Source organism: Saccopteryx bilineata, chromosome 7, assembly GCF_036850765.1.
Source record: "Saccopteryx bilineata isolate mSacBil1 chromosome 7, mSacBil1_pri_phased_curated, whole genome shotgun sequence".
Taxonomy (NCBI): Eukaryota; Metazoa; Chordata; class Mammalia; order Chiroptera; family Emballonuridae; genus Saccopteryx; species Saccopteryx bilineata.
In genome coordinates this window covers 82,821,345-82,844,801 of record NC_089496.1, presented here as the reverse complement: position 1 = coordinate 82,844,801, position 23,457 = coordinate 82,821,345, and the positions used below count along the sequence as shown (strand labels likewise).

Sequence of the window (23,457 nt, the reverse complement as noted above, 5' to 3'; positions counted from 1 at the left end):
TGGACATTTCTGCTTGAACATCTTGCTGTCTCCTCAAAGTTACCATGTCTAGATGGGAGAGGCCACCTCCCCTGCCTTCACCCAGTTGCCTTTCCTTTGCGTGGGAATGCATAGCACCTGGCAGGTGCTTAGTAAACGTCATCCCATAAATAAACGACATGACTTGGAATAACAGGATAAACTAAATTTTATAATCGGTAGGCTGCCCATGATATGTTAATTCGCTCTCTGTAACTTCCAATCCTGAATCAAATTTAAAATAAGGTGCACTTAACGTCGCCATCCACAGTTCAAATGCTATAGAGATGTTCACCTGAGACCTATGTACTCTTATTGGTCAATGTTACCCCATTACATTTAATTTCTCCCCCCCCAAAAAAAAATTATGGAAAAAGTTAAATAATATAAGATGCACTTGGCAGTTTAGAGCTTTCCAAGCATTTTGGCCCCAGTTACCTTGTTAGGACCCTCATGGCATCCTTGTTTTACGATGAGAAAACAGAACACAGAAAAGTTAAGCGACTTCCTGAAGATGAAACAAGAACTTTCAAGTAATGCTCGGCCACCTCTTTATGGTTTTACCTGCTCCTGACAGCCAGAACCACTCGGCGTCTGGAGCAAGCTTTATACCTCGGCAGATATATTCCCAAGGGCCAGGCGGTAAATATCTTAGGCTTCACAGGACATACAGTTCTGTGATAGCTACTCAACTTTTCCCTTTTAGCTCGAAAGCAGCCATAAATAATGTGTGGGCGTGACTGTATCCAATAAAAGTTTATTTACAAAAACAGGTGGCCGGGCCTAAGTTTGTTGACCCTTGCTCCCCGTGAAACTCGTTCCAATTAAGAGTTAGCAAACACACTTCCCCCCCAGCTGGCCTGTTTGGGAGTTTGTTTCATTTTGTTTTGTTTTGGTTTGGTTTGGTTTTTTTAGCTTTGGAGATGCCAGAAGAGCTTCAGCTAACGACTTTTTTCACTCCTAGATCCTGTGCCAGAACGAAGAGTGGGAGAACGGGACTCGGCGCCCCCCCGGGAGAAGCCCACGTCTCCTGGCAGGACCGCTGACAGGAAGGCCGAGGATGACAGTCGGCGGGTGGTGGAGAGTGCTCAGGACCTAAGCGATGTGTCCATGGACGAAGTGGGCATCCCACTCCGGGTATGAGCCTGACCGGAAGTCACTCTTAGGCTTCCTCTTAAGCCAGTGACAAGTACACACCCCTGAGTGCACATGGACCCCACCCGTGGGTTGCAAAGGCCTCGTGCGAGGGTCCTCCCCGTTGTGCACTGTCCGAGCCCGCTGAGGGCTGCAGGGCCTCAAAGAGCTGTGCTGCAGCCTCCTGAGCCCACCTTGGTCCTGGGCTCAGTGTGCAGCAAGGAGCCTTCCCCAGAGCGTACGTGAGGTCTCACTAAGTCTCATGAGAAAAAGGATTTCATGGTCGAATGAACGTGAAGAAAAGCCGGGTGGAACAAAGGCTGCGAATTTCTCTCTCGTCTGTGAGACTTTAGACATATGCAGGTTCAAGGGGAACACGTGGCAGGCCGTTTCCCAGTCTGTCCCTTCCACGGACACATTATTGCTCATTCTTGTTCCATGGAGCTTACTCGGAAGTTGTTAGTCCAGGGTCAGGGAGCCCTAGGGGGACTGAGGCTCAGGGTCTCTGTTCACAGGTTCCAGAAGTTCCCCTGGTTGGGAGCTAGCCCATCATACAGAGTGAGAAGGAAACGCCAAGGCAACCACACAATGGATTCAGCCTCCTGAGGCCTCCAGAGCAGAGTGGGCCTCGGGGCAGCCGGGCCCGGCCGTCCCCCCCCCCCCCCCCGTTCGGGCAGGCCAGCCTCCTGCAGGCCCCAAGGGTTCCAGGGAAGCCCAGCTTCTGAAACTGGATTAGGGTGAATGCAGTTCCTCAGACAGAACATTGGCTGCTGTATGTTTCTCTGTGGTTTCCGTGGAGCAAATGGACAGGTTTATGTGTATCTTTGGAGAAGGCCGTTAGAAACAGCAGTGGGCTCAGCCTCAGAAGAACTGTTGTCTGGTTCTATGTGATGACAACTATATAATAATAATAGTAATGAGAATTATTACTGATCGGAATCACAGCTACCGTTTGCTAAATGCATTGTCCCATTTAAACATCACTCACTCTATAAGAGGATACTAATATTATTCCTATTTATAAGTGAGGAAGCAGGAATTCAAAGAGATTATGTTTCTTGCCCAGGATTACATAATTTGTGGGTGACAGAGCAGTCTCGGAGTCCCCAGCCACTCATTACCCATCGCCATCGTCTTAGGCAGCCCTCCTCCTCATCTCACCAACTCTGACTTTGGGCTTTGACTCATTTTTCCTCATCTGTAAAGTGGGAGTGAAAATATCTGATCTAACCACCTATCTGTTCCCTTCCTTGTTTTATTTTTGTCTTTAAAAAAATGAAAGACAGACAGAAACCAGCAAGGGCCCAGCTGTGTAGTTAGGATGATGGCGCTCCGGCATTGGCTGCTGTGGTATCAGGGTGACATTTACTGTGTGCTCTAAGTTTGGCCTCAGGCGAGGTGCTGTAGAGAAACTTGTCTAGAAGCTGAAAGGGGCGGGGCAAGGCCTGACCAGCAGTTGTTCTTTTCTCCTGTTTCTAGGAGGTTTTACTTCAGGTTAGTCATCTATGTATGGAAAGCAGTTCTCTCTGAAACAGGACTTTTTAAAAAATTACATGAAATTTATAAAAAGGACACATTTTTAAGTGGATCTTTGTCCATTGTTTTCAAAGTCTGTGTCCTTTTGGCCAAATGTTACTCTGGAGATTCAGGTGTGAATCACTTGGTTTGTCCTTTCTTAAAAGTTTTACTTTTTTTTTTTGTATTTTCTAAAGTGAGAAGCGGGGAGCCAGAGAGACAGGCTCCCACACCTGCCCAACTGGGATCCACCCGGCAAGCCCACCAGGGGGTGATGCTCTGCCCATCTGGGGCGTCGCTCCGTCGCAACCAGAGCCACTCTAGCGCCTGGGGCAGAGGCCAAGGAGCCATCCCCAGCGCCCGGGCCATCTTTGCTCCAATGGAGCCTTGGCTGCGGGAGGAGAAGAGAGAGACAGAGAGGAAGGAGAGGGGGAGGGGTGGAGAAGCAGATGGGCGCTTCTCCTGTGTGCCCTGGCTGGGAATCGAACCCAGGACTTCCACATGCCGGACCAATGCTCTACCACTGAGCCAACCAGCCAGGGCCAAAAGTTTTACATTTAAAAAAAAAGATTTAAATGTGGGCTCACAAGTATGTATAGAATAACATAAGTTTGGGCTTGAGATGTCACTTTCCAGTATGATTTTGTAAGCATAAAAGTTCTGAAACATACCAAGATTTCCATTTCATTTTACTTTTTGCCTTTGTTTTTCTCCAGAACACCGAGAGATCGAAAGACTGGTACAAGACCATGTTCAAGCAGATCCACAAACTAAACAGAGGTACTGGTTTGCTTTTGCAGCAGCTCTGCTGAGCTCGTATGTTGACTGTTGTGGTGAGGGCCTAAAGTCACTTTGCCAGGGTGCGGGGCTTGACCTGCGGCTGGACCTCCTTCAGCGCCGGCCTGCGTGAGCCCCGCCAGACACCTTCAGAGCCGAGGGCAGGGAGCACTTGTGCGCCTGCCTCACGTGCGGGCTTCAGGTCAGCTCTGAAGTCCTCCCCCCCGAGTTGCTGTGGAACGGACGGGCTGAGCCCAGCCCTCTTCCTGCGCTCCAGCATCTCCTGCCTGGGCTGCGAGCAGCTCCAACTCCCACCCGCTTCCAGCTTGATTTAGAGTCTTTAGACGCAGCTCTCCGTGTCAGCCCGTGACGACCTGGTAGGCACAGCGCGCTGAGAAAGCACTACGCTTTTCTCGCCTGCATTCAGTCCCCCAGGGCTCTGTGACCTTGGACCAATCACGTACCTTTCTGTGTGCTCCGCTTCCCTTACTCCAAGGGATGTGCAGGGTCCAAATGAGAAGAAATCTGGCTTTGGGAAGAAGCGGGCCTGGTGCACCCGTACGGTGGCATTAATCTGAAAATAAGGCTCCCCAGCTGGGAGCCAGCCCTTGGCGGGTAGCCTGAGAGTTAGTCAGGAGCTGACACACCAAAGCCCGCTCAAGCTGGAAGAGAAGCGCTTCTAAGTCGGGGGCCCTCTGGGAGGCAGCAGGTGAACAGCATGGTGGGAGAAGCGCAGGCCAGTGCCCCAGCAGCTCACGGCCCCACCGGCTCCCAGCCGCCTGCGCCGCCAGTCAGCTGACAGGCAGGGGGGCAGCTGCACCGTGGGAAGGTTCCACAGGCCGTGCACCCTGTCCTTTCCTGTGGCCAAATCCAGTCTGGCTGCCTGGCACAGATGACACACGAAGGCAAAGAAAAAGCATTCTGGTTAGTGTTGGCCTCAGCCACAAATAACCAGTCTCTCTGATTGGCTGTGGACGGCAACTGACGTCACTGTTCACTAGCTCCTGCAGCGTTCAACATGAATGCTCTTCAAACTCTTTCTAAATATTGAGATGCTCGTGTCTAGTGTTTCTGAGCCAAGAGCAGTCCGCTGGAGTTGGGTGGATGCGCTCAGTCACAGTGGCGATGCTAAAGGCTGGGTCTGTGACTGGATAGTGTTAGTTCTGCTGGCTGCTTCCTAAAGCCGGTGTCCGGTTCCTCCAGCACTCCGTCTCACCTTTAGACCCAGCTCCGGCAGCCCAAATGCCGAGACACAGGTAGGTACCTATGTGAAAAGTATAGAACTCTGCCTCGCAGGCAGTGTTGGCCTTCTCATATGTTACAGCTCTTAACAGCCTAAATTATAGGTCCTAAGCAAAACTGTCGCCTTGATGGTAGGCAGAAGAATCCACTGTTTGCCTTGATTCTCATGTCCACAGCACAAGGTTTGATTTATTTTAAAAAGCATTTTATGAAAGTGTTTTTATTGCATACTATATATTAGCATACTTAATATTTTTTTTGCCTATAAAAGGTAAAACCTTGATGCTTTGTGCTATGTGCCTCTTGCTGACTGGAGCCTATACATATTTAATTCTTTGTCCAAGAAGAGAAATGATACTATCTCTTTAGATGTGTCTCAGTACTTCCGGCAAAAGGACTGGCTTCCTCGTAGTGCTAGTGAAGCTTACTTAGCGTGTTCTGGAACTCAGGGAGTCTGAATTGCGTGTGGATTCCTCTTCGTTCATTCTCTCCATTTGTATCTTCCTCTATTTTCTCTCTCAAACCTGCTTCTCTACCTAGACACTCCTGAAGAAAACCCTTATTTCCCTACGTACAAATTCCCTGAACTTCCTGAAATCCAGCAAAATTCTGAAGGTACCATAAACTTAGTGTATCTGTTGTCCTAGCCTTAAATTAATTCTTACAGTTCCGTTATAGGAATGAGATTTGGCTTTTAGATTTTTGTTTTTATAGTCATTTTTGGTTGGTGAAATATTTATTTCACTCATTTGCATGATGTGCTATATTAAAATAACTAAGACCTTTCTAATGCATTAACCTATTTTTAAGCGTGATGCCCGTGTGCCTTAATAACACTAAAATAGGTAACCAATCATTCAAAAGAGTTTGCTGGGGATTTGCCAGTTCCTCCACTTCATGGTGGACAGTTTCAAAATCCGCCGCTTTTCTCTGCTGCAGAGGACAATCCTTACACCCCCACCTACCAGTTTCCTGCATCTCCTCCTAGTCCTAAGTCTGAAGGTAACTAAAGGGAAATCATGTGCCTCTCTTTGTACTGACGCTGTTTCTTTATCACCTTGGGTTTTTTCTGGTGGCTCAGGGCTGTCTCCCAGCCGTTTGCTTCCCGCTAACCTCGTGCTGTGTGGTGTGTCTTGCTCCTCGCTGACTATATAACTGGAGTCTGTCCAGATGATATTTTAATCCTACTCCTTTGGAGTCTACATGATTAATGGGGTAGTCAGTGGAGCTTAGTCATGATACTGTGAACATGTGCGGCTCTGGGGAAAGCTGCCTGCACCCAACTGCCCGGGCTTTAACGTTCGGGATGGTCACATAGTGTTGGCGGCTGGACAGTGACTCAGGGAAGCTGAGTCATTATGGCTGATGGACAGGAGGTTGATGTGCCATCTGTCAACAACAGAAAAGTTACCTGGTTCCCATACGTACAACCAACTCGTCACTATGCTTGTCATGGACCCTCACGGTGTGTCTCCTTAGTGGGGACTTCCTAGGGAGGTATCTAGGTATGAGATTGTCATGGTGGTAAATGGTATTCTTGAAAATAAGGGCTTCAGCCAGGCTAGAAAATGTTTTGTGAAAGAGCTGGCTTAGGAATTTGGACCTACTGGTAAGGAGTAACCACACTTGTATCTAAGAAATGTTCTTTTCTAGAGCAAAATTTAGGTAGTGTCAAAGAAGGTTCTAATAGGCAAGTTAAGGGCAACATCCTGAGAATTATTTCGGTCCCAGGGATAGTCTGATCTTTGGATGAGTGACATGTATGGCGTAGACAGGAGGGAGTTCATTACATGCTCTCTGGGATGAGATGCTGAATGCTCTGAACTTCATTCATTCAGGTGATATCGAGCACGTGTGTGTGCCATGCACTGTCCCCTCAGGCTAGCGCCATGAATAAGACATACTCTCTATTCTCAAAAGTCCACATGTGGCAGGGAATCAGACAAGGCCACTTCATCTTACTCTGTCAGGAGTGCTGGAAGATGCAAGAGCATGCCTCCAGAAGGCCACAGAAAACCTTGCTGGCACACAGCAGTCCTCAGGACATACCTGGAGAATGTTGATGGCTGAGGCTGTGGCCCGTGCAATCAGAGTTGTTTTCTAGGGTGTAGGATGGGCGCTGTGCCACCACCTCAGTTCTTCTCTGCTCTATTAGGTCAGCAAACCATCCCACACAGCCCTTCCTGTCATTGGTAAATTGTTCATTCAGGATTTCACCACACTTTCATTGATCACTGAAAATATATTATATATTATATATAATATATGTATTATATATAATATATGTATTACATATAATATATGTATTACATATATATATAATACACACACACACATGTGATGACACACTGAGATGTGTTAAACACAGTTGGAGTTAAAATTCCACATTCCCTTTTTGGTCTCCCTGTTGTTATGTTTCCAACCATTTCATGCCTGGGGCCTATATTGAATGAAAAGAAAAGTCTGTCATACAAAAACAGACTTAAAAATTAAAAGCTGACCCTAGCCATTTGGGTCAGTGGTAGAATGTCGTCCTGGCGTATGGACGTCCCGGGTTTGTTTCCCAGTCAGGGCACACAGGAGAAGTGATCATCTGCTTCTCCACTCCTTCCCTCTCTCTTCTCTCTCCATCTCTCTCCTCCGCCCATCTCTCTCCTCTCTTCCCATCTCTCTCCTCTCCTACCACAGCGATGGCCCTATTGGAGCAAGTTGGCACCGGGTGCTGAGGATGGCTCCATGGCCTCGCCTCAGGTGCTAAAATAGCTCGGTTGCCGAGCAACAAAGCAACAGCTCCAGATGGGCTGAGCATCACCTGGTGGGCTTGCCGGGTGGATCCCGGTTGGGGTAGATGCGGTAGTCTGTCTCTGCCTTCCTACTTCTCACTTAAGAAAAAATAAAAATTAAAAGCTGATGACTTAATTTTAACCAGTGGCCTCCTCACTGCCAACAAGAGTCTACATGGTGTGAGATGACCTAGTCTTTTTATGTTGGGGTGCTGATTCTAGCCAAAAGCACAGCTTAAGAAATGATTGAGGAAAGGGAGTTTTTCAGAGTAATTCTGACTAAATGACGTTTTTTATTTTTGCTTGTCTGGACCTGGGAACCTAACCCACTCAATAAGATAGAATGCACGTCCGTGACAGGTGCACACCATGCCTGCAGGCATATTATCCCGCATATGTGGGCAGAGGAAGGGCACCTGGAGACGTCCTGTGGAAAAGAACAGTGACTCTTATTGGACTGGAAAAATGCCGTAGGTCTGTCACAGGCAGTGCCAGCAGATGCCACAATCAGCCTGGCTGCTGATCTGAAGGCAGGGTGTCACGGCTTCACACCCAGAGCTGCCGCGTCACTGGCTGCCACACCTAGCAACCCTGGCTGCGGGGCAGGTCAGTCACAAGAGGGGATTGGGGTTATTTTACCTAGAGGCATAAACAACAAGGGGTAGCATGATAACTTTTCACCTATAATTCAGGGAGCAGCCCTTCTTATTTTTTATTTTCAAGGACCAAAAAGGAGGGCAGAGCATTGCCCAGTAGGGGGGTTTGCTGGGTGGATCCCGGTCGGGGTACACGCGGGAGTCTGTCTCTCTGTCTCCCCACCTCTCACTTAATAATAATAATAATAATAATAATAATGCCAAAAAGGAAGAAATAGTCTTAAAGGATAAAAAGGAAAAAAAAATAGATTGGACATGAAAAATGCATAATACCCAATATGATTAAACTTTAACACAGTTTCTAAGAAGTCTTCTTCACTGGAGATCTTTTAAAAAATAGGGTAGATTTCATCTCTTGTCCACACTTCTGCCTAGATGACAGAGTCAGTCGTAGATCACAGATGCATTCAATTAGATGAGAGCTTCTTACGAGTGAAGTATTTGAGCTAGATCACTTTAAAGAATTGTTATTTTTAATTTTTTTTTTTTAACGACTCAGAGGTTCTCTGGCTTGTGGTTTTGATGTCTGTGAGCCCCACGGGTCCTCCCCAGTCCTGTCCCTGGTACGGCTCCGGCCCTGTGCTGATAGGTGGCTCTGGGCTCTGCATACCCTTCTCAACATGAGAAGGATTTATGCCTTTCTCAAAAAGGTATTAAAGGCAGATTAGTGCCTAACTGAGGCTCTACCTGTAGTTTTTAATGAGCAATAAAAAATAGTTTTACTGAAAAACATCCTTCTAGAGTTTATCCCCTGGGAAGGAGGAAGGCTGTTCTTGCTGCTGGTTTTTTGTTTTGTTTGAATTCAAAATTTGAAACTAGAATCACTTGCCATAAACCTATCAAAGCCTAGCCTAACGCTGCTGCCTCTGTCTAAATTCTGGTGGTTTGTACAGTACGAAAAAAACCTGTCTGCACATCTCAGAACCGAGCCTCCTGAATGCTGAGGGACCACGGGAAAGTCTGTTTACGCTGGCTTAGCAGTCTTCTCTTCTTCCCTCAGCTACAGTGAAAAAGTAAACTTCTGGCCAGACTTTCAGAAAATAAAACTAGCATGTCTTAATCATTGAAGTTTAAAATGTACTTTTAAAGAAACCTGTAAATTCCAACAAGGAGCAGCCGCTTCTAATCATCTCAGCACTCTGTGGGGCAGGAGCGACGTGACGTTCAGTTCCTCTTCCTTTCACGTGGTAGTTGGGAAGAATTGGGGAGAGTGGAATGAATTCAGGAGACCTATTTCTAGGAATTTTACTATATCCCTGGTCATTAGGAAGCTTATCAAAAACAACAATTTACTAGAAAGTTATGGGAATAACTTTCAAGTAAGACTAAGCAAGTGAATTTCACTTTCTTGTTCTGAAACCTTCACTCGGTCCCCTTTCTCCCCATCAGTCTTTCCTCTCTGACCCAAAGCGTCTTGTCTGGGAGTCACACTCCATCCTGTCCCTGGAAAGGAAATGTTCTTTTCTGGCATCTGAGATGCCACTGAGTTACAAACACTGTGGGAGTGGAGAGCAAGGACGTGGACGGAGACCAGTGCTGGCCCACCCTCCGTGGCACACGGACGGACTGTGGAGGAGCTGCCAGGACGGGTCTTCAGACGTCCTGCCCACGGTTTCCTCTGGAAGCAGAAGCGGGAGGAACAGGCTGCAGAGAAATAGCTTCAGAAACGCTGGCACTGCCTCTTTCCCCGCCCCCTTCCCCTCCTCCTCCTGCTCAGGAAACAGCAGTGTGGTGGCCAGCACCCCAGCAGCTCCCAGTCATAACCCTGTTAATAACGACAGCAGAGCCACCGCACTGACTGCCTCGTTGCCCTTTGTGGAGCCCTGACCAAATACCAGGCTCCATGCTGAGTGCGGCCCAGTTGCTATGTCATTTCATTTTCCCAGCAGCCTCATAAGATACAAGACCTCGTTTTATCAATAAAGTGTGTGAGTTAAGAAGGGTTAAGTAATTTGTGTAAAATCACACAGTAAGCAGAGCGGAATTCAAGCCCAGGTCCCTGGCCCCCAGAACACGGGCTTTTCCCTGCCCTCTTCTCCTGCTTTGCTGATTCCTGTGCCTCTCCTGCTATGCCCTGTGTTCTGGCTCGGCCCCCTTGCCAAGGACTCTTGGATGCCTAACTCCAGGCATCCAGCTTGCCCTTCTTCGGAGTCGGTCACGTTTGCCCTCGGCTGAGCCAGTGTCTCCTGGGGTGGTGTCTGGGAATGTGAAGTTAGGGAAGCCCCCTGACACTCGGCCAGGACTGAGAACCACTGGGGTGGAGGAATACCACCTATTCCGAAAGAAGATGCTCGCGGGTGTATTTGGGGGATTTGAATATAGAATTAGAGTGGGGAATGAATACAGATTCAAAAGTTCTGCTCACAGAAATGGAAGATATTTTCAAGCGATGTCTCCAAATCAACAGCAAAACTCGTTGTTCACGGCCTGTGAGGACCTCTTTGGCCGTGTCTGGATGAAGGGCTATCGTGTCAGCCATGGGTGGATCCCAGAGGCCACCTTTTGCCTTGCTTTTGGATGCCTCTTCTACCACTGTCAGGCTGATGCTGGTGGCCGCTGCCACCTCCTGGCGAAGTGATTTAAGACACCCATCCCCAAGATATGCCCAGGTTGTGGTGACATATCATGTGCTATTTGGTCAGTCTCATTAAGCCTTTTTCCTCATTGCTGGATGAGAATGCACCAAAGCAAGGATTTAGGAGGCTGATTTTCCCAGGCACATCTATATTTGAGTTAAAATAATCCCTGCTGGCCTTACAGGATTTCTAAGAATAGCCTTATTTTGCCTGAGTTCAAGTAAGTCATTCTATTGTGAAGATGCCTGGCCGGGATCTGTGCCTCCTGCCCCAGACGCCAGCTAGCACTGCCCAGAGGAGGGGCTGAGCTGCTCACAGCGGTCACCTTTGCTCTCCTAGCTAGAGCTGCCCAGAGAAGGTCCCCGCCTAGCAAGCCCGAAAGTGTGTGACGGGCCTGTGAGCTCGTTGAGACAGGAGCGGTTACTCCCTTCCCACCTTGAGGCCAGGAGTGCCGCAGGAGATGGGGTCGGTGAGTCTGTCCAGCTTTCACTCCTTCCGCCCCTTTCCTGCTCCGCCTCATTCTCTTCTCCACATCCTCTTCCCTGCGTTTGTCTTCTATAGCTACTCCACGTCCTGTGTTGACCTTTTTTTCATCACTTAAAATTTGATGGCCTTTAAGCCGAACGTGGACGGGCTTAGGAACCTTCCCCCAGGCACCCTGGATAATTCCCAGCCATCTTGCCCCATTTCTTCTGTCGTGAATTCTTCCTCTTTCCTCCCACCCAGACTTGGTCGCCCACCTCTGCATATGTCTCTCTTTTTCTTTGAGTATTTTGTTTGTGGTGTGTGTCCTCTATCTTGACCCATTTATCTTTTCTCTTCCTAAATGTGTTGGATAAAGTAGGAGAAGGGATTGATTTGAACGGTGGGAAAAGATTGTGTTAAAAACAAGTCACTGATACTGAAAAAATAATTTGAACTCTCGGGACCCAAGAAATATAATTGATATAGTCGAGTGATTATGCTAATACTGCTTTTTGCCTATCATCCCATTTTGGTCAATTACATACTTTTTATAGAACAATCATTCTCAACAAGCACTTTTTCCTGTGTTTCTAAGATTGTCATTAACTCTTTAAAGTCTTTTTTTTAGTTTATTTTTAAAGTCACTGTAGTTGAAAAGGCAATTATGTGCCTCCTGGCAGTTTTAAGAGAGTAGCTGTTCCTAACTGTGCCCCCCAGGACAGACTGCCAAAGCCGGGAGTGCAATCGTTGGTGTGTGAACATCAGAGCCCAGCAGGGTCCTTTGGGCCCTGAAGTGAGTTGTTCACCCTGAGTAAATCGTGTTTAGTGTTAGAGCTTCCTGGAAGTCACCGGTACAGGAAGTTCTGAGTGTTGCTGCCAAGGTTAGATGTTTGCTGCTTTGAGGGGCACAATCAGCATGTGGCTCCACCATGAGCAAGAATCACAAGATCCCAGCTCAGCTGAGTCCACTATGGCCTTGTTTTAAAAAAAACCCTTGGAGAACCTGACCAAGCGGTGGCTCAGTGGATAGAGCATCAGACTGGGATGCCGAAGACCCAGGTTCGAGACCCCGAGGTCGCCAGCTTGAGCCAGGCTCATCTGGTTTGAGCAAAAGCTCACCAGCTTGGACCCAAGGTCGCTGGCTCGAGCAAGGGGTTACTCAGTCTGCTGAAGGCCCCCGGTCAAGGAACATATGAGAAAGCAATCAATGAACAACTAAGGTGTCACAATGTGCAACGAAAAACTAATGATTGATGCTTCTCATCTCTCCATTCCTGTCTGTCTGTCCCTGTCTATCCCTCTCTCTGACTCTCTGTCTCTGTTAAAAACAAAAAACAAAACAAAAAAACCCTTGGAGAAAGAGTAAAGGCAGGATTTCAGGTACTAACAATGTCTATGTTTGTGGACAACTTGAGAAATGTTTTGTTTAATGCAGTGGTAGTCAACCTGGTCCCTACCGCCCACTAGTGGGCGTTCCAGCTTTCATGGTGGGCGGTAGCGGAGCAACCAAAGTATAAATAAAAAGATAGATTTAACTATAGTAACTTGTTTTATAAAGATTTAATCTGCCAAACTTAGCGAAATCCAACATAAAGTACTTGGTAAGTAATTATTATTATTGAATATATGCATTAATTTGCTGTAACTGTGCTTTATAAACTTTATAAAGTAAAGTTACTTCCCTACTTTATAAATCACCATTACTGCGGAACTGGTGGGCCGTTAGAAAATTTTACTACTAACAGAGATACAAAAGTGAATGGTGGATATAAAAAGGTTGACTATCCCTGGTTTAATGTGTCTAAAGTATGGTTAAATTAACTCTCTCTCTCCTTCTCTGTCTCTCACTCACACACACGTATGCACACACACACACTCCATTTGACCAACTGTAGTATATAGAAATACAGACGGTGTCCTTACACCCAGTTTCCTCATTCATTGGTATTTCTAACTTCATGCCCATCCACCCCAGCGTAGACTTAGCCCGCCAGGATTAGATAGCAAGAAGCAGCAAGTGGAAGATGTAGCAAGAGGGGTTCAATTTTACCCACTGTCCCTAGAGACCAGTGAAAGGAAAACTGGCAGTGTGGTGGGGTAATGCAGGAAACTTGCTTAAGTGTCCTCAGGGAGGGGATGATGGAGAAACACAGAGCAAAGGCCTTAAGGGCTGGGAGGCAGTCCAGCCAGCACTGCAGTGCATGGCCTGGGTTTCAGAACAGCTTCCCTTGTCTCTTGCATAACATAAATTACCATGGAATAGCCATACACGCCCCGCCCCCCGCCCCAGGATTGGGCAGCTAGGGTGGGGTGAAGAGAGAACCAAGTACGCACTGCTGTCATGGGGCTGGAGGCGGCATTGGGAGGTGGAATCCGAAAGACCTGGACGCCATTCTTGCTTTGTCTCTTACCTGTGCTGCCAAGGGCAGATGTTCTTAGCCTCTCTGCTCCTTAATTTCCTTGTCTGTAAAATGAGATATTTTTGTATTTCCTAGAGTTTTTGCAAGGATTAAGTGAGGTATTAGTAAATTACCAGCTACTATTAGACACTTAATGGAAGCTTCTATTTATTCATAATTACAGGTAAAATTTTCTATTAGGTTTGCAAGACAAACGTAAAATATTAAAAGAATAAATGATATATTCCCTGGATGTTCAGATGACTCATGCAACTTCAGTTTGCTCTCTTAAAAGTTTGAGGGACTGAGCTCCACATGTCAGACTCAGAGCCCACGGAACCGTGAGAAATGAAAAGCTCATTCACGCAGACACCCCGTTCTGGGACAGTCTTGGATAGGTGAGGTTTCTTCTTCCGCCTACACCAAACGAAATAGCTTCAAGAACAGTCATTCATCTTCTCTGTTGTCTTCACCCCCCATCTTCCCTACTTCTTCTGCTTTTCAAAAAGGCATAAATTATTTAATTCTCCAAGCTATTTTTTTCATCTTGTAGAAACTATTTCTAATTTTCTTTTAACAAACCTAGAAATCCACATTCGAAAGCTCTAGAGAGAAAATTTTTTTTAAAGAGCTCAAGCTTTTAAAAAATCTTTCTTTGAATATTTAAATGCCTTTTTCCTTCCTATTTGCTTCTTACCTCTAGAACGGGATAGCTAGAAATTAACCTTTGCTTTATTGTCTGCAGGTAGGCTGTAATTTCTCCATGGTTTGGAGAGATACAAGGTTTTGAGCTAAAATGCTAGGCTGGGTTTTAAGCACTGCATACATTGGTTCCCAACTAAGCTAATTTTTCATTTGACAGGCATCATTTTTCTAAATTCCTATGATCAAAGTTTATATTTAGTTTTCTTTGACATCATAGCATTTTATCAGTATAATAATCAGAAGTTCTATTTAAAACAAAACAGACAATACAAATTTCTTCAGAACAGTACTTCAAAATATGTATTTCTGGATGCCATTTTATCTCTTCTGCACTATTTTCAGAGAGTTTAATAAGCTTACATACTCATTGTATAGCAGGGAAAGGCTTGCCTGTGTTGGTAGAAGAACCTTAAGCTTTGTTCAGCTTAGATACTGACTGATCCTATCCTTAAAGCAAAAAGAGGGATACAGGAAGGAAGGGAAAAATAACTTGGTACCTGATGAGGTGGGTTTTTTTGTTTGCTTGTTTTTCAATAAATTTTTTATTGATTTGAGGGGTGGGGGCGTAAGGGAAAGAGAAAGAGAGAAGCATCAACTTGTTGTTCCATTTAGTTGTGTACTCACTGGTTGCTTCTTGTGTGTGTCCTGACCAGCGGTCAGACCTGCAATGTTGGCAGGGTGGGATGATGCTCTGTCCACTGAACCACCTAGCCAGGGCCTGGTGACTTTTCTTCATTCAGGCTGGGGGCAACCTGGGGCAGATAAAACTGGGGAGGGGAGAAGGGAGGACGAAGGGGTGAGAAGACTGTCTTTGAATAGTACTTTACTCAAAAGAATAGCAGTGTTAACTTTATATTTCACAAAATATTCTGACTTTTACCTCTTTGAAACTAAAAATGCTTTCTATAGAGACAAGGACTTGATTAACACTTAGTGATTAATGTATATTGGGTTCTTGGACTTATTTTATTTTTTTTAATTTTTATTTATTCATTTTGAGAGGAGGGAGGGAGGGAGAGAGAGAGAGAGAGAGAGAGAGAGAGAGAGAAAGGGGGGAGGAGCAGGAAGCATCAACTCCCATATATGCCTTGACTAGACAAGTACAGGGTTTTGAACCGGTGACCTCAGTGTTTCCAGGTCGATGCTTTATCCACTGCGCCACCAGAGGTCAGGCCTTTGACTTATTTTTTGAGGTTAGTTTATGTGTTAAAGTTGCTACAGATTTTTAATTTTTAAAAAAATTGATTTTAGCGAGAGAGTACGGGAGGGAGAAAGAGAGACTGGAACATTGATCTGTGCCCAGCTGACCAGGGATCGAACCGATAACTCTGCTCTCATGGACGATGCTCTAACCAGCCGAGCTATCCAGCCAGCACAGTAGCTACAGAGTTTAAGGGAAGGTGTTGGATCTCCAGTCCATATGCATGAATTCTGAATTTGGGTTAGCAAGATATTAGAAAATGGGAAAGGGCGAGTGTTTCAACCGGACACTTTGGAGGGGTTGTCGTGGGTATAGTGAGTAAATATCCTACATTTTAAGGACACTCCCAATTTTGAAATCTGCTCCTGTGAATGTACCTGTCATCTCAGTTTTAGCTCAGTGCAGCCACTCCATGAGGGGTGCAGATCTTGTCTTTGTTTCTACGTCTTAGACCCCGGTGCTCACCTTCTGTGGGGATGGGCGGCACGCCCTTGGGGGGCCATCTCACCCCACAGAAACCCCTGTGACTTTGGTTTGTTCCAGAGTCACAATGTAGCATGTACCCCGAGCAGCGTCTTTGCAGAGTAAACCACGTACTGTGTCTGCCGTGGCGTGTTGTGTCCCGAGGAAGGAAAGCTCCTCGAGGGGCCGGGTGGAGGCGGCGCCAAACCCTGATGATGAGCGTTTTCCCAGACTGTGTTCGTAGCTGCAGAACCTGTTTGTTAAGTGATATTATTATACAGGGAAACTTAGCATGTCAAACGGATCACAGCTGAGGTGGGGAGTTAGAACCCACGCCCAGCAGCAGGCCTGGGGGGCTCCGTGGAAGCTGCAGGCTAGACCAGAGCCCCCGGGTGGGCACCCAGGAGCTGCAGCCCCTGCTGCAGCTCAGCCTGGCTGGGGCCCCCAGTTCCAACTCCGCTGGTGGAAATTCTCTCGGGAGGACCTTGGGCTCCTTGTCCCCATGCCTGTCTTGGTGTCAGGCGGTGGTCATCTCCCAGACAACGAGAATGTACCTCTGGACTGCGGGTTCTGTTGGGGCGGGTGGGCTCTGAAGCTGGCTCCTCTCCAGCGTGGGTTCTTGTGCTGTAGCGCCCAGTGCTTAGCTCCTTCCCTCCCCGCTGGGCCCTGGGGTGCTGGGTGCCAGGGCAGGGCCGGGGCCGTGGGTCATGTCGCTCGTTCTCCTACCTTAGCTGGATTTCTCCTGATCACTTTGTCTTGTTCAACAGATGATGATTCAGATCTGTATTCTCCGCGATACTCCTTTTCTGAAGACAGTAAGTGACTTAGAATTTCCCGTTTGTGGGGGTGGGAGGGGGAGTGTTGGATGAGGGGAGACGTCTTCCTGTGTTCAGTTTTCATGAGTTCTATGTCTTTTGTCCCCACTTCCCTTCTCCAGCCAGATCTCCCCTTTCTGTGCCTCGCTCAAAAAGTGAGATGAGCTACATTGATGGCGAGAAGGTAGTGAAGAGGTCAGCTACGCTTCCCCTCCCGGCCCGTTCTTCCTCGCTGAAATCAAGCCCAGAAAGGTAAGCGCTCCCCCTGCATGACCAGCTCTGTGAGTTCAGGCTGCCGTACACAGTCTAGCAGGCAGTCCCGTCCCTCTGCTGGGGCAGACAGCACTGGGGCTGGGCTCAAGCAGACCTGATGTTTTTTTTTTCCTGAAGTGAGAAGTGAGGAGGCAGAAAGACAGACTCCTGCATGTACCTGACTAGGATCCACCCGGCATGCCCACTAAGGGGTGATGCTCTGCCCATCTAGGCCGTTGCTCCGCTGCAAAAGGAGCCATTCTAGCGCCTGAGGCGAAGGCCATGGAGCCATCCTCAGCACCCAGGCCAACTGTGCTCCAATGGAGCCTTGGCTGTGGGAGAGAAGAAAGAGACAGAGAGAAAGGAGAAGGGGAAGGGTGGAGAAGCAGATGGGCGCTTCTCCTATGTGCCCTGACCAGGAATTGAACCTGGGACTTCCACAATGCTGGGCCAATGCTCTACCACTGAGCCAACAGGCCAGGGCTCAGACCTGATTTTTCAATCCCTACTCTGTCATATATTAGCAGTGACTTATTCTTCCTGAGCTTCAATGTTCTTATCTGTAAAATGGTGATTTACATTTATTAGGGATGTTGCAAGGACAAAGCAAGATAATGCATATAACATTTCTAGTAGTGCCTGGCTCACAGTATGGGCTTAACCAGTGTTGACTATAACTATCGTCACTTTTTACCTTTTCACCTGAGAAATCTTAGCTATAAGGCTTGTCATGTGTTTTTATACTCTTTGTGTATACTGATGGGACCCATAGCAGAGAATATAATTGTAAACACGAAGCTACATTTTTTAATATTAATTTATTTATGCAACACATCACTGAGACATAAGGCTTGGATTGATTGTAGTGATGATGTGAGTCATCTCTGAGTACCGGCACAGAATGACCCAAGATTCTGTCATTGGGTTCTTACGCCGTGTGGAGCAACCGTCTTGTGCTGTCAGGACCGGTGTCCCACGCACCTTCCACCACTTCTCAACACAAAACATGGCTCTAGCCAAGCTGAATGCTTTTTCCCTGAGAGACAGTCTCAGTTTCCCACCTTCGTACCTTTTCCATCTTCATGGACAAATGAATGGCTGTTTTGAAAGTTCTACACATGCGTCAGTGGCATCTGCCTGAGGAGCTTGATATTTAACTGAAAGGAAGGCTGAGTATTCCTGTAAATCCGTTACATATTGGGTGCACTCTGCTCATGGTACCAGGCACTGTGGAAGAATAGAAGCAAGTATATAGCATTATCCTTGCCGTCAAGGGGTTGAAAGTCTTGCAGGAGAAAGTAGATAGAACCACAGTGCAAATGCAATAATGTGCATGCAGAAACATTTTGCAAACAATTTCCAAGGATTCATGTGTCCTGAGACCCAGCACTGGATCAGGTTTGTATCTGTGCCAAAAGCTGCGATTTTGGTGATTACTGGGGTGCAGCGTGAAATAGGAAAGAGCACGCTTATCATGGCAAATAGCATTTATTGAGGGGTTACTGTGGACCTGGTGATTTATGTGCACTGTATCATTTCATCCTTGCAACAACCCCATTTTTCAGATGAGGACACTAAGATAGCAAGAGGTCAAGTGCTCAGTCCTGATCACTAGCTAGCAAGTACTGTCGCAGGGCTTGAGCCCCAGCTGACTGGCTCCGGGACCTGCCTTCTCTCTCCCCGCACGGCTTGAGTGGGACGTGCAGGCATGTTTGGGGAATGACAAGCTCAGGAGAGCAGAGCAAGGTGAAGGATTTTTCCAGAGCAAGCTTTGCTGCTGCTGCTTCCCCCGTTCCCTCCCCTTCCCCCTTCCCCCTTCCCTTTCCCCTTCTCTTCTCTTTCTCTCTCCCTCTCCATTTCTCTTCTCTTATCTCTTCGCTTTCTCTTCTCTCTGCTTCCTGGTGCCTGGTTTTGAGCTCAGGACACCTCAGACCTTTTTGTGAAACAAACAGATTTAACGGGTTGTTTTGAGACAGGAACCAGCGCAACGAACTGCTTTGCGCTGAGTCTGATTTTATGCTTCGGATGTAAAAATTCCTTGATTAGACTACAGCCAGCCAAAGTAAGGACGTGTCAGATGCTGATTTTCATGAAAATAACCCTGAAAGGATTCTCTTTCTACAGAAACGACTGGGAGCCCCCAGATAAGAAAGTGGATACGAGAAAATACCGTGCAGAGCCCAAAAGCATTTACGAGTATCAGCCGGGCAAGTCCTCTGTTCTGAGCAACGAAAAGATGGTAATGTGCATATTAAAGCTCTTTGTCTCACCCTGCCCGTGTTCCTTAGTCCGGATGCATTGTGCACGGGGATTACATTCCTTCTCCCTTGAGATAGACTTGCTTTGTTTAGATGACAATGAAAAAAAAAAAGAAGTATTTTTACCCTTTTCATTGTTGCAGGTGTTCATAAAATAAGTCCTAGGAGTCTGCTGTGAAAGAGTCTTATTATGGCTTTCTGGTGCTTTCTGTGCATGGTTTTAACTGATTTAAAAATTTCTACTAATAGAAAGATTGAGTTTGCTGCTGTCTTTTTTATAATATCTAACCATTAATTTAGCGGGCTTACTACTAACGGTACTAGATTTGGGGATTTATTTAAGTGACTCTTATTTGAATATGCATAAATTTTGTAGAAATGACTACTAGTACGTCCTTTTAAAAGCAAAATAAATAATATGATGTGATTGGGCGGGGCTGTAAAAATATGTTTTGGGTCTTCCTTTTCTGACAGTGCAATGTGGAGGACGAATTTCGTATTCAATCTGGATCATGGTTCCCTACACAAGTTCACATCTCCAGGCAATTCTGAGTGGGGCACACGGCCCTTAGGGCAGAGCAGACCACCCTGGAAAAGCGGGCTCTTCTGTGAAATGGGGAAGAATTATTACAAACCAGTTAGTTTCCTATCTGCCAGTCACAGCTCCTTTTATTCACCCTTCGTTTGAAAAAGCTGGTTCAGAATTCTGATCACGGTTAAAGGGATTTCCCAAAGCTCCTCCCGCCCTGCTGCGGGAGGGGACTGGATTTATTAGCCTGCTGTAACCGCATGGCGTGCAGGCAAAGGAACCTCTGCGTGGGCACGTGTTCTCCCTCTGCCTCCCCTGCTCTGCGTGTTCTTAAGGACTAATTGATTTGACTTTTACTAAAAGGAAAATGTGACATCTTTAAAAGCACAAAGGGATAAGTAATTTGAATTAGGATAAAATAATTGACAGAAATGCTCCTCCAGAGTTGTCATTCTTCAGCATTTTCTGTGCACCGCAGTTATTTTAAGCAAAAAGTTCAGAGAGGAGCAGAGAAGTTTGCCTCTGGCTCTGCCCTCCCTTGAAGCTTCTCTCCTGGTTAGAAGGTAATCAACACAGAAGGTAACCTTCTACACAGATGTTCCTGGGAAGAAAGCCCTGCTGTGGGTCTAGTCTTGACACTTGAATAACAGTCAGGACGCACCATCACACATCAATACACTGGAATGATTTCCGAGACTTCGTAGGCCTTTGGGCGCTTTTGTTTTGGCAATATATTGTTCATAGACGGTCATCGCTTTTATTGAAGCCTGGCCCTTTTTTAAATTTCTTCTTTGTCCCCCCTCCCTCTCCTTGGTTTCTAATAATTTGACCACTATCCAGAACTAGGAAGACAACAACATAGTTTTGTTTTTCTCCGTGATACCACAACGGTTGCAAATGTCTTCCATATCCTAGTCCTTGGGATCGTTTTTATTGTTTGTGGAGACCTGGAAAAGTAACACGCAGTACCCATGGGGCTCTCTCTTTTTTTTTTTTTTTTTTTTTTCCTGAAGCTGGAAACGGGGAGAGACAGTCAGACAGACTCCCGCATGCGCCCGACCGGGATCCACCCGGCACGCCCACCAGGGGCGATGCTCTGCCCACCAGGGGGCGATGCTCTGCCCCTCCGGGGCGTCGCTCTGCTGCGACCAGAGCCACTCTAGCGCCTGGGGCAGAGGCCAAGGAGCCATCCCCAGCACCCGGGCCATCTTTGCTTCAATGGAGCCTTGGCTGCGGGAGGGGAAGAGAGAGACAGAGAGGAAGGGGTGGGGGGGGTGGAGAAGCAAATGGGCGCTTCTCAACTATGTGCCCTGGCCGGGAATCGAACCCGGGTCCCCCACACACCAGGCTGACGCTCTACTGCTGAACCAACCGGCCAGGGGGGCTCTCTTTAGAGAGCTGCCGTGACTGAATCTCGGATTGCAGAGAACCATTGGGTGTCGCTACACATGAAGCCCTCCTGTGCTGTGTCGAGACCTAGGCCTGTCCAGTCACGGGACACAGAAACCGAAGGGGACCCATTTCCTGAAACGAAAGTGCCTTTCCCTCGTTTCAGCACTCTTCTCCCAAATAGATGATTTCCATTTGAGAGCAGGAGCTCAGTCAGATCTTCATCTTTTCAGTCTACTCTTCACAGTAGTTGAATTAGTCCTTTATTTTTAATTTTTTTCCCTGATATTTTTGAACAGAAAAGTTGGAACGTGAGTTTCAGTGTGTTTCTTGCCTTTTGAAACACACACACACACACACACACACACACGCGCGCGCGCGCTTGTTGTTAGTTGTAGATTAGTAGCCTAACTAGTAGCAGATGCAGAATTTACTTTCAGAAATACACCATTCCTCTGGGGGGAGAAACAATACTATTGTTTCCAATTTGAGTTTCTCATGTTTACTTAAGGATAGCAATTAAATTGCGACCTCATTGGCACACCTGCCCGTTTGCAGTAAGAGTTGAATGGTAGACTGTCAAGTCTGCCTTAGAGCTCATCCTGTCCCTGGTGTGAACCCAAACCATCCCAGAGAGATAAAATGCTGATGCTACCTTCAAAAACCCCAGCGGGAGCTGTACAGCTTTGGTGACCTGGTCCACAACTTTGCAAATTTGTATGAAGTTCTTTATAACTACTCAGCCTATCTTATAGTGGGAATCCATTCTGGCTTTGGATGGAGAGCATTGGTCCATCCCTACTTTGTCGGAAATAGTTTTTCAGACTTTGTTCCTTTTACTTTCCTCCAAAGTCCCTTACAGAACTTTGATTCAATTCAAAAATAGAGATAGAATAACTTTTATATGCCAAGCCCTGGCTTAGATGGGATGGGATGGAGCAGTGGGAGGGGCAGATAGCAATGTAGTAATTACACAATATATATTTGGAAGTATAAAATTAGGGGATTCACTCAGCTTGTTTTCTTCCAAGTTCACAGTCACTTTGAGTTTCTTCCTGGCTTTTCAAGTCTGTCACTTAGCCCTGTTTTAGCTTGTTATCATCTGCAAACTTAGTGGGTCTGCCCCTTCTCACAGCGAGGATGGGAAGAGGTGTCAAGAGCTCTGGACTAGGACTCAGAAGACCCAAATTCTGAGTCTGCTTCTGTCTTGGGGCACGTCCTTTACCCTTTCTGAACCTCTGTGGTTTTGTCTGTGATCCAGAAGTGTTACTGGGCCTGCTGACCTCACCCAATTATATGGGTACAAGAACCACAAACATTGTAGAGTGCTGTGCCAATGAACGTGCCACATTCAGATTATTACTTAATTAAAATGTGAAGCTACCCTCTGGCTCCTATTCATGCAGCCAAACTGTCCTTGAGGAGAATCAGGCATTTTCCTGGAAAGGCACCTGCCCTTTCCAAGGGTTTTGCTAAGCTTGGAAAAGAGAGCCCCCAGCAGCAGAGAACTTAGCCTGGCATTGTGGAATCTGCCCTCCCTGCCCGTCCCAGACCCTGCTGTGCACCCAGAAGGACCTTTGCTGTTTGTCCCGCAGTTGGATCTACAGCTGAGATATGAATGGCCAAATCAAATGCAGATGTTCGCACTGTGTGTGTTGCCTCTTTAACTTCCCTGGTGGGCACCTTGCCGGACTGCCTCCGGCTGCCCTGGGCCCCGAGCTGGTTGACATACCTCCTGATTCAGTTCTCGGCTCGGGCTTCCCCTCGGCAGTGAAACACTCTGCAAACAACCTTCTGTGATAAAATGGCTTAATTCTTCCTGGACTCAGTACCAAAGTATTCAGGAGTTTCCTGAAAGAGTTGGTACATTTTGTTAAAAAAAGAAAAGAAAAAAGCCTAACCTATTCCCAGAGAGCAGCTTATAAATAGTTTTTAAAAATAAGAAACACAAACTAGTTTTCATAAAACCCCCGTCATATAGAGATCTAGGATGTCCCAGTGTCTTAATGGTTTTTCCTGAAGAGTTGTGTCCTTGTAGGTATTGGGCCTCGTTTCACTGAATAAATACAGAATCCATTATTTTACATAATTACAGAAGCCGTTGAGAAGGCTCAAGACTTCTTCAGGATTTAAGCCCTAGGTCCCTGAAGACAATTGGGGAAGGTTTTAATCCGGACATTCCCCTTCTGATTTCAACTAACTTGTATTCAGTAAATTTCAGTTAAAGAAAAGTTCTCTGCTGTATCTTCCTCCATTTAAAACAAGAGTAGAAATAATGGTC

At 46.7% G+C, this 23,457-nt stretch overlaps 1 protein-coding gene across 50 annotated transcripts in view; it reads left to right on the top strand.

The window, feature by feature from the left end:
- Positions 1 to 23,457, top strand: part of SORBS1 (sorbin and SH3 domain containing 1) — a 263,566-nt gene that overhangs the window by 172,922 nt on the left and 67,187 nt on the right. For 32 of the 50 annotated variants that reach the window (XM_066239033.1, XM_066239014.1, XM_066239035.1 and 29 more), the window contains 7 exons: positions 983 to 1,155; positions 3,384 to 3,447; positions 5,227 to 5,301; positions 5,626 to 5,688; positions 16,701 to 16,748; positions 16,871 to 17,000; positions 19,125 to 19,239. In XM_066239033.1, the coding sequence (XP_066095130.1) occupies positions 983 to 1,155; positions 3,384 to 3,447; positions 5,227 to 5,301; positions 5,626 to 5,688; positions 16,701 to 16,748; positions 16,871 to 17,000; positions 19,125 to 19,239 (668 nt within the window). The remainder of the gene's footprint in view (positions 1 to 982; positions 1,156 to 3,383; positions 3,448 to 5,226; positions 5,302 to 5,625; positions 5,689 to 16,700; positions 16,749 to 16,870; positions 17,001 to 19,124; positions 19,240 to 23,457) is intronic. The other 18 variants (XM_066239027.1, XM_066239018.1, XM_066239025.1 and 15 more) reach the window with 2 other exon arrangements.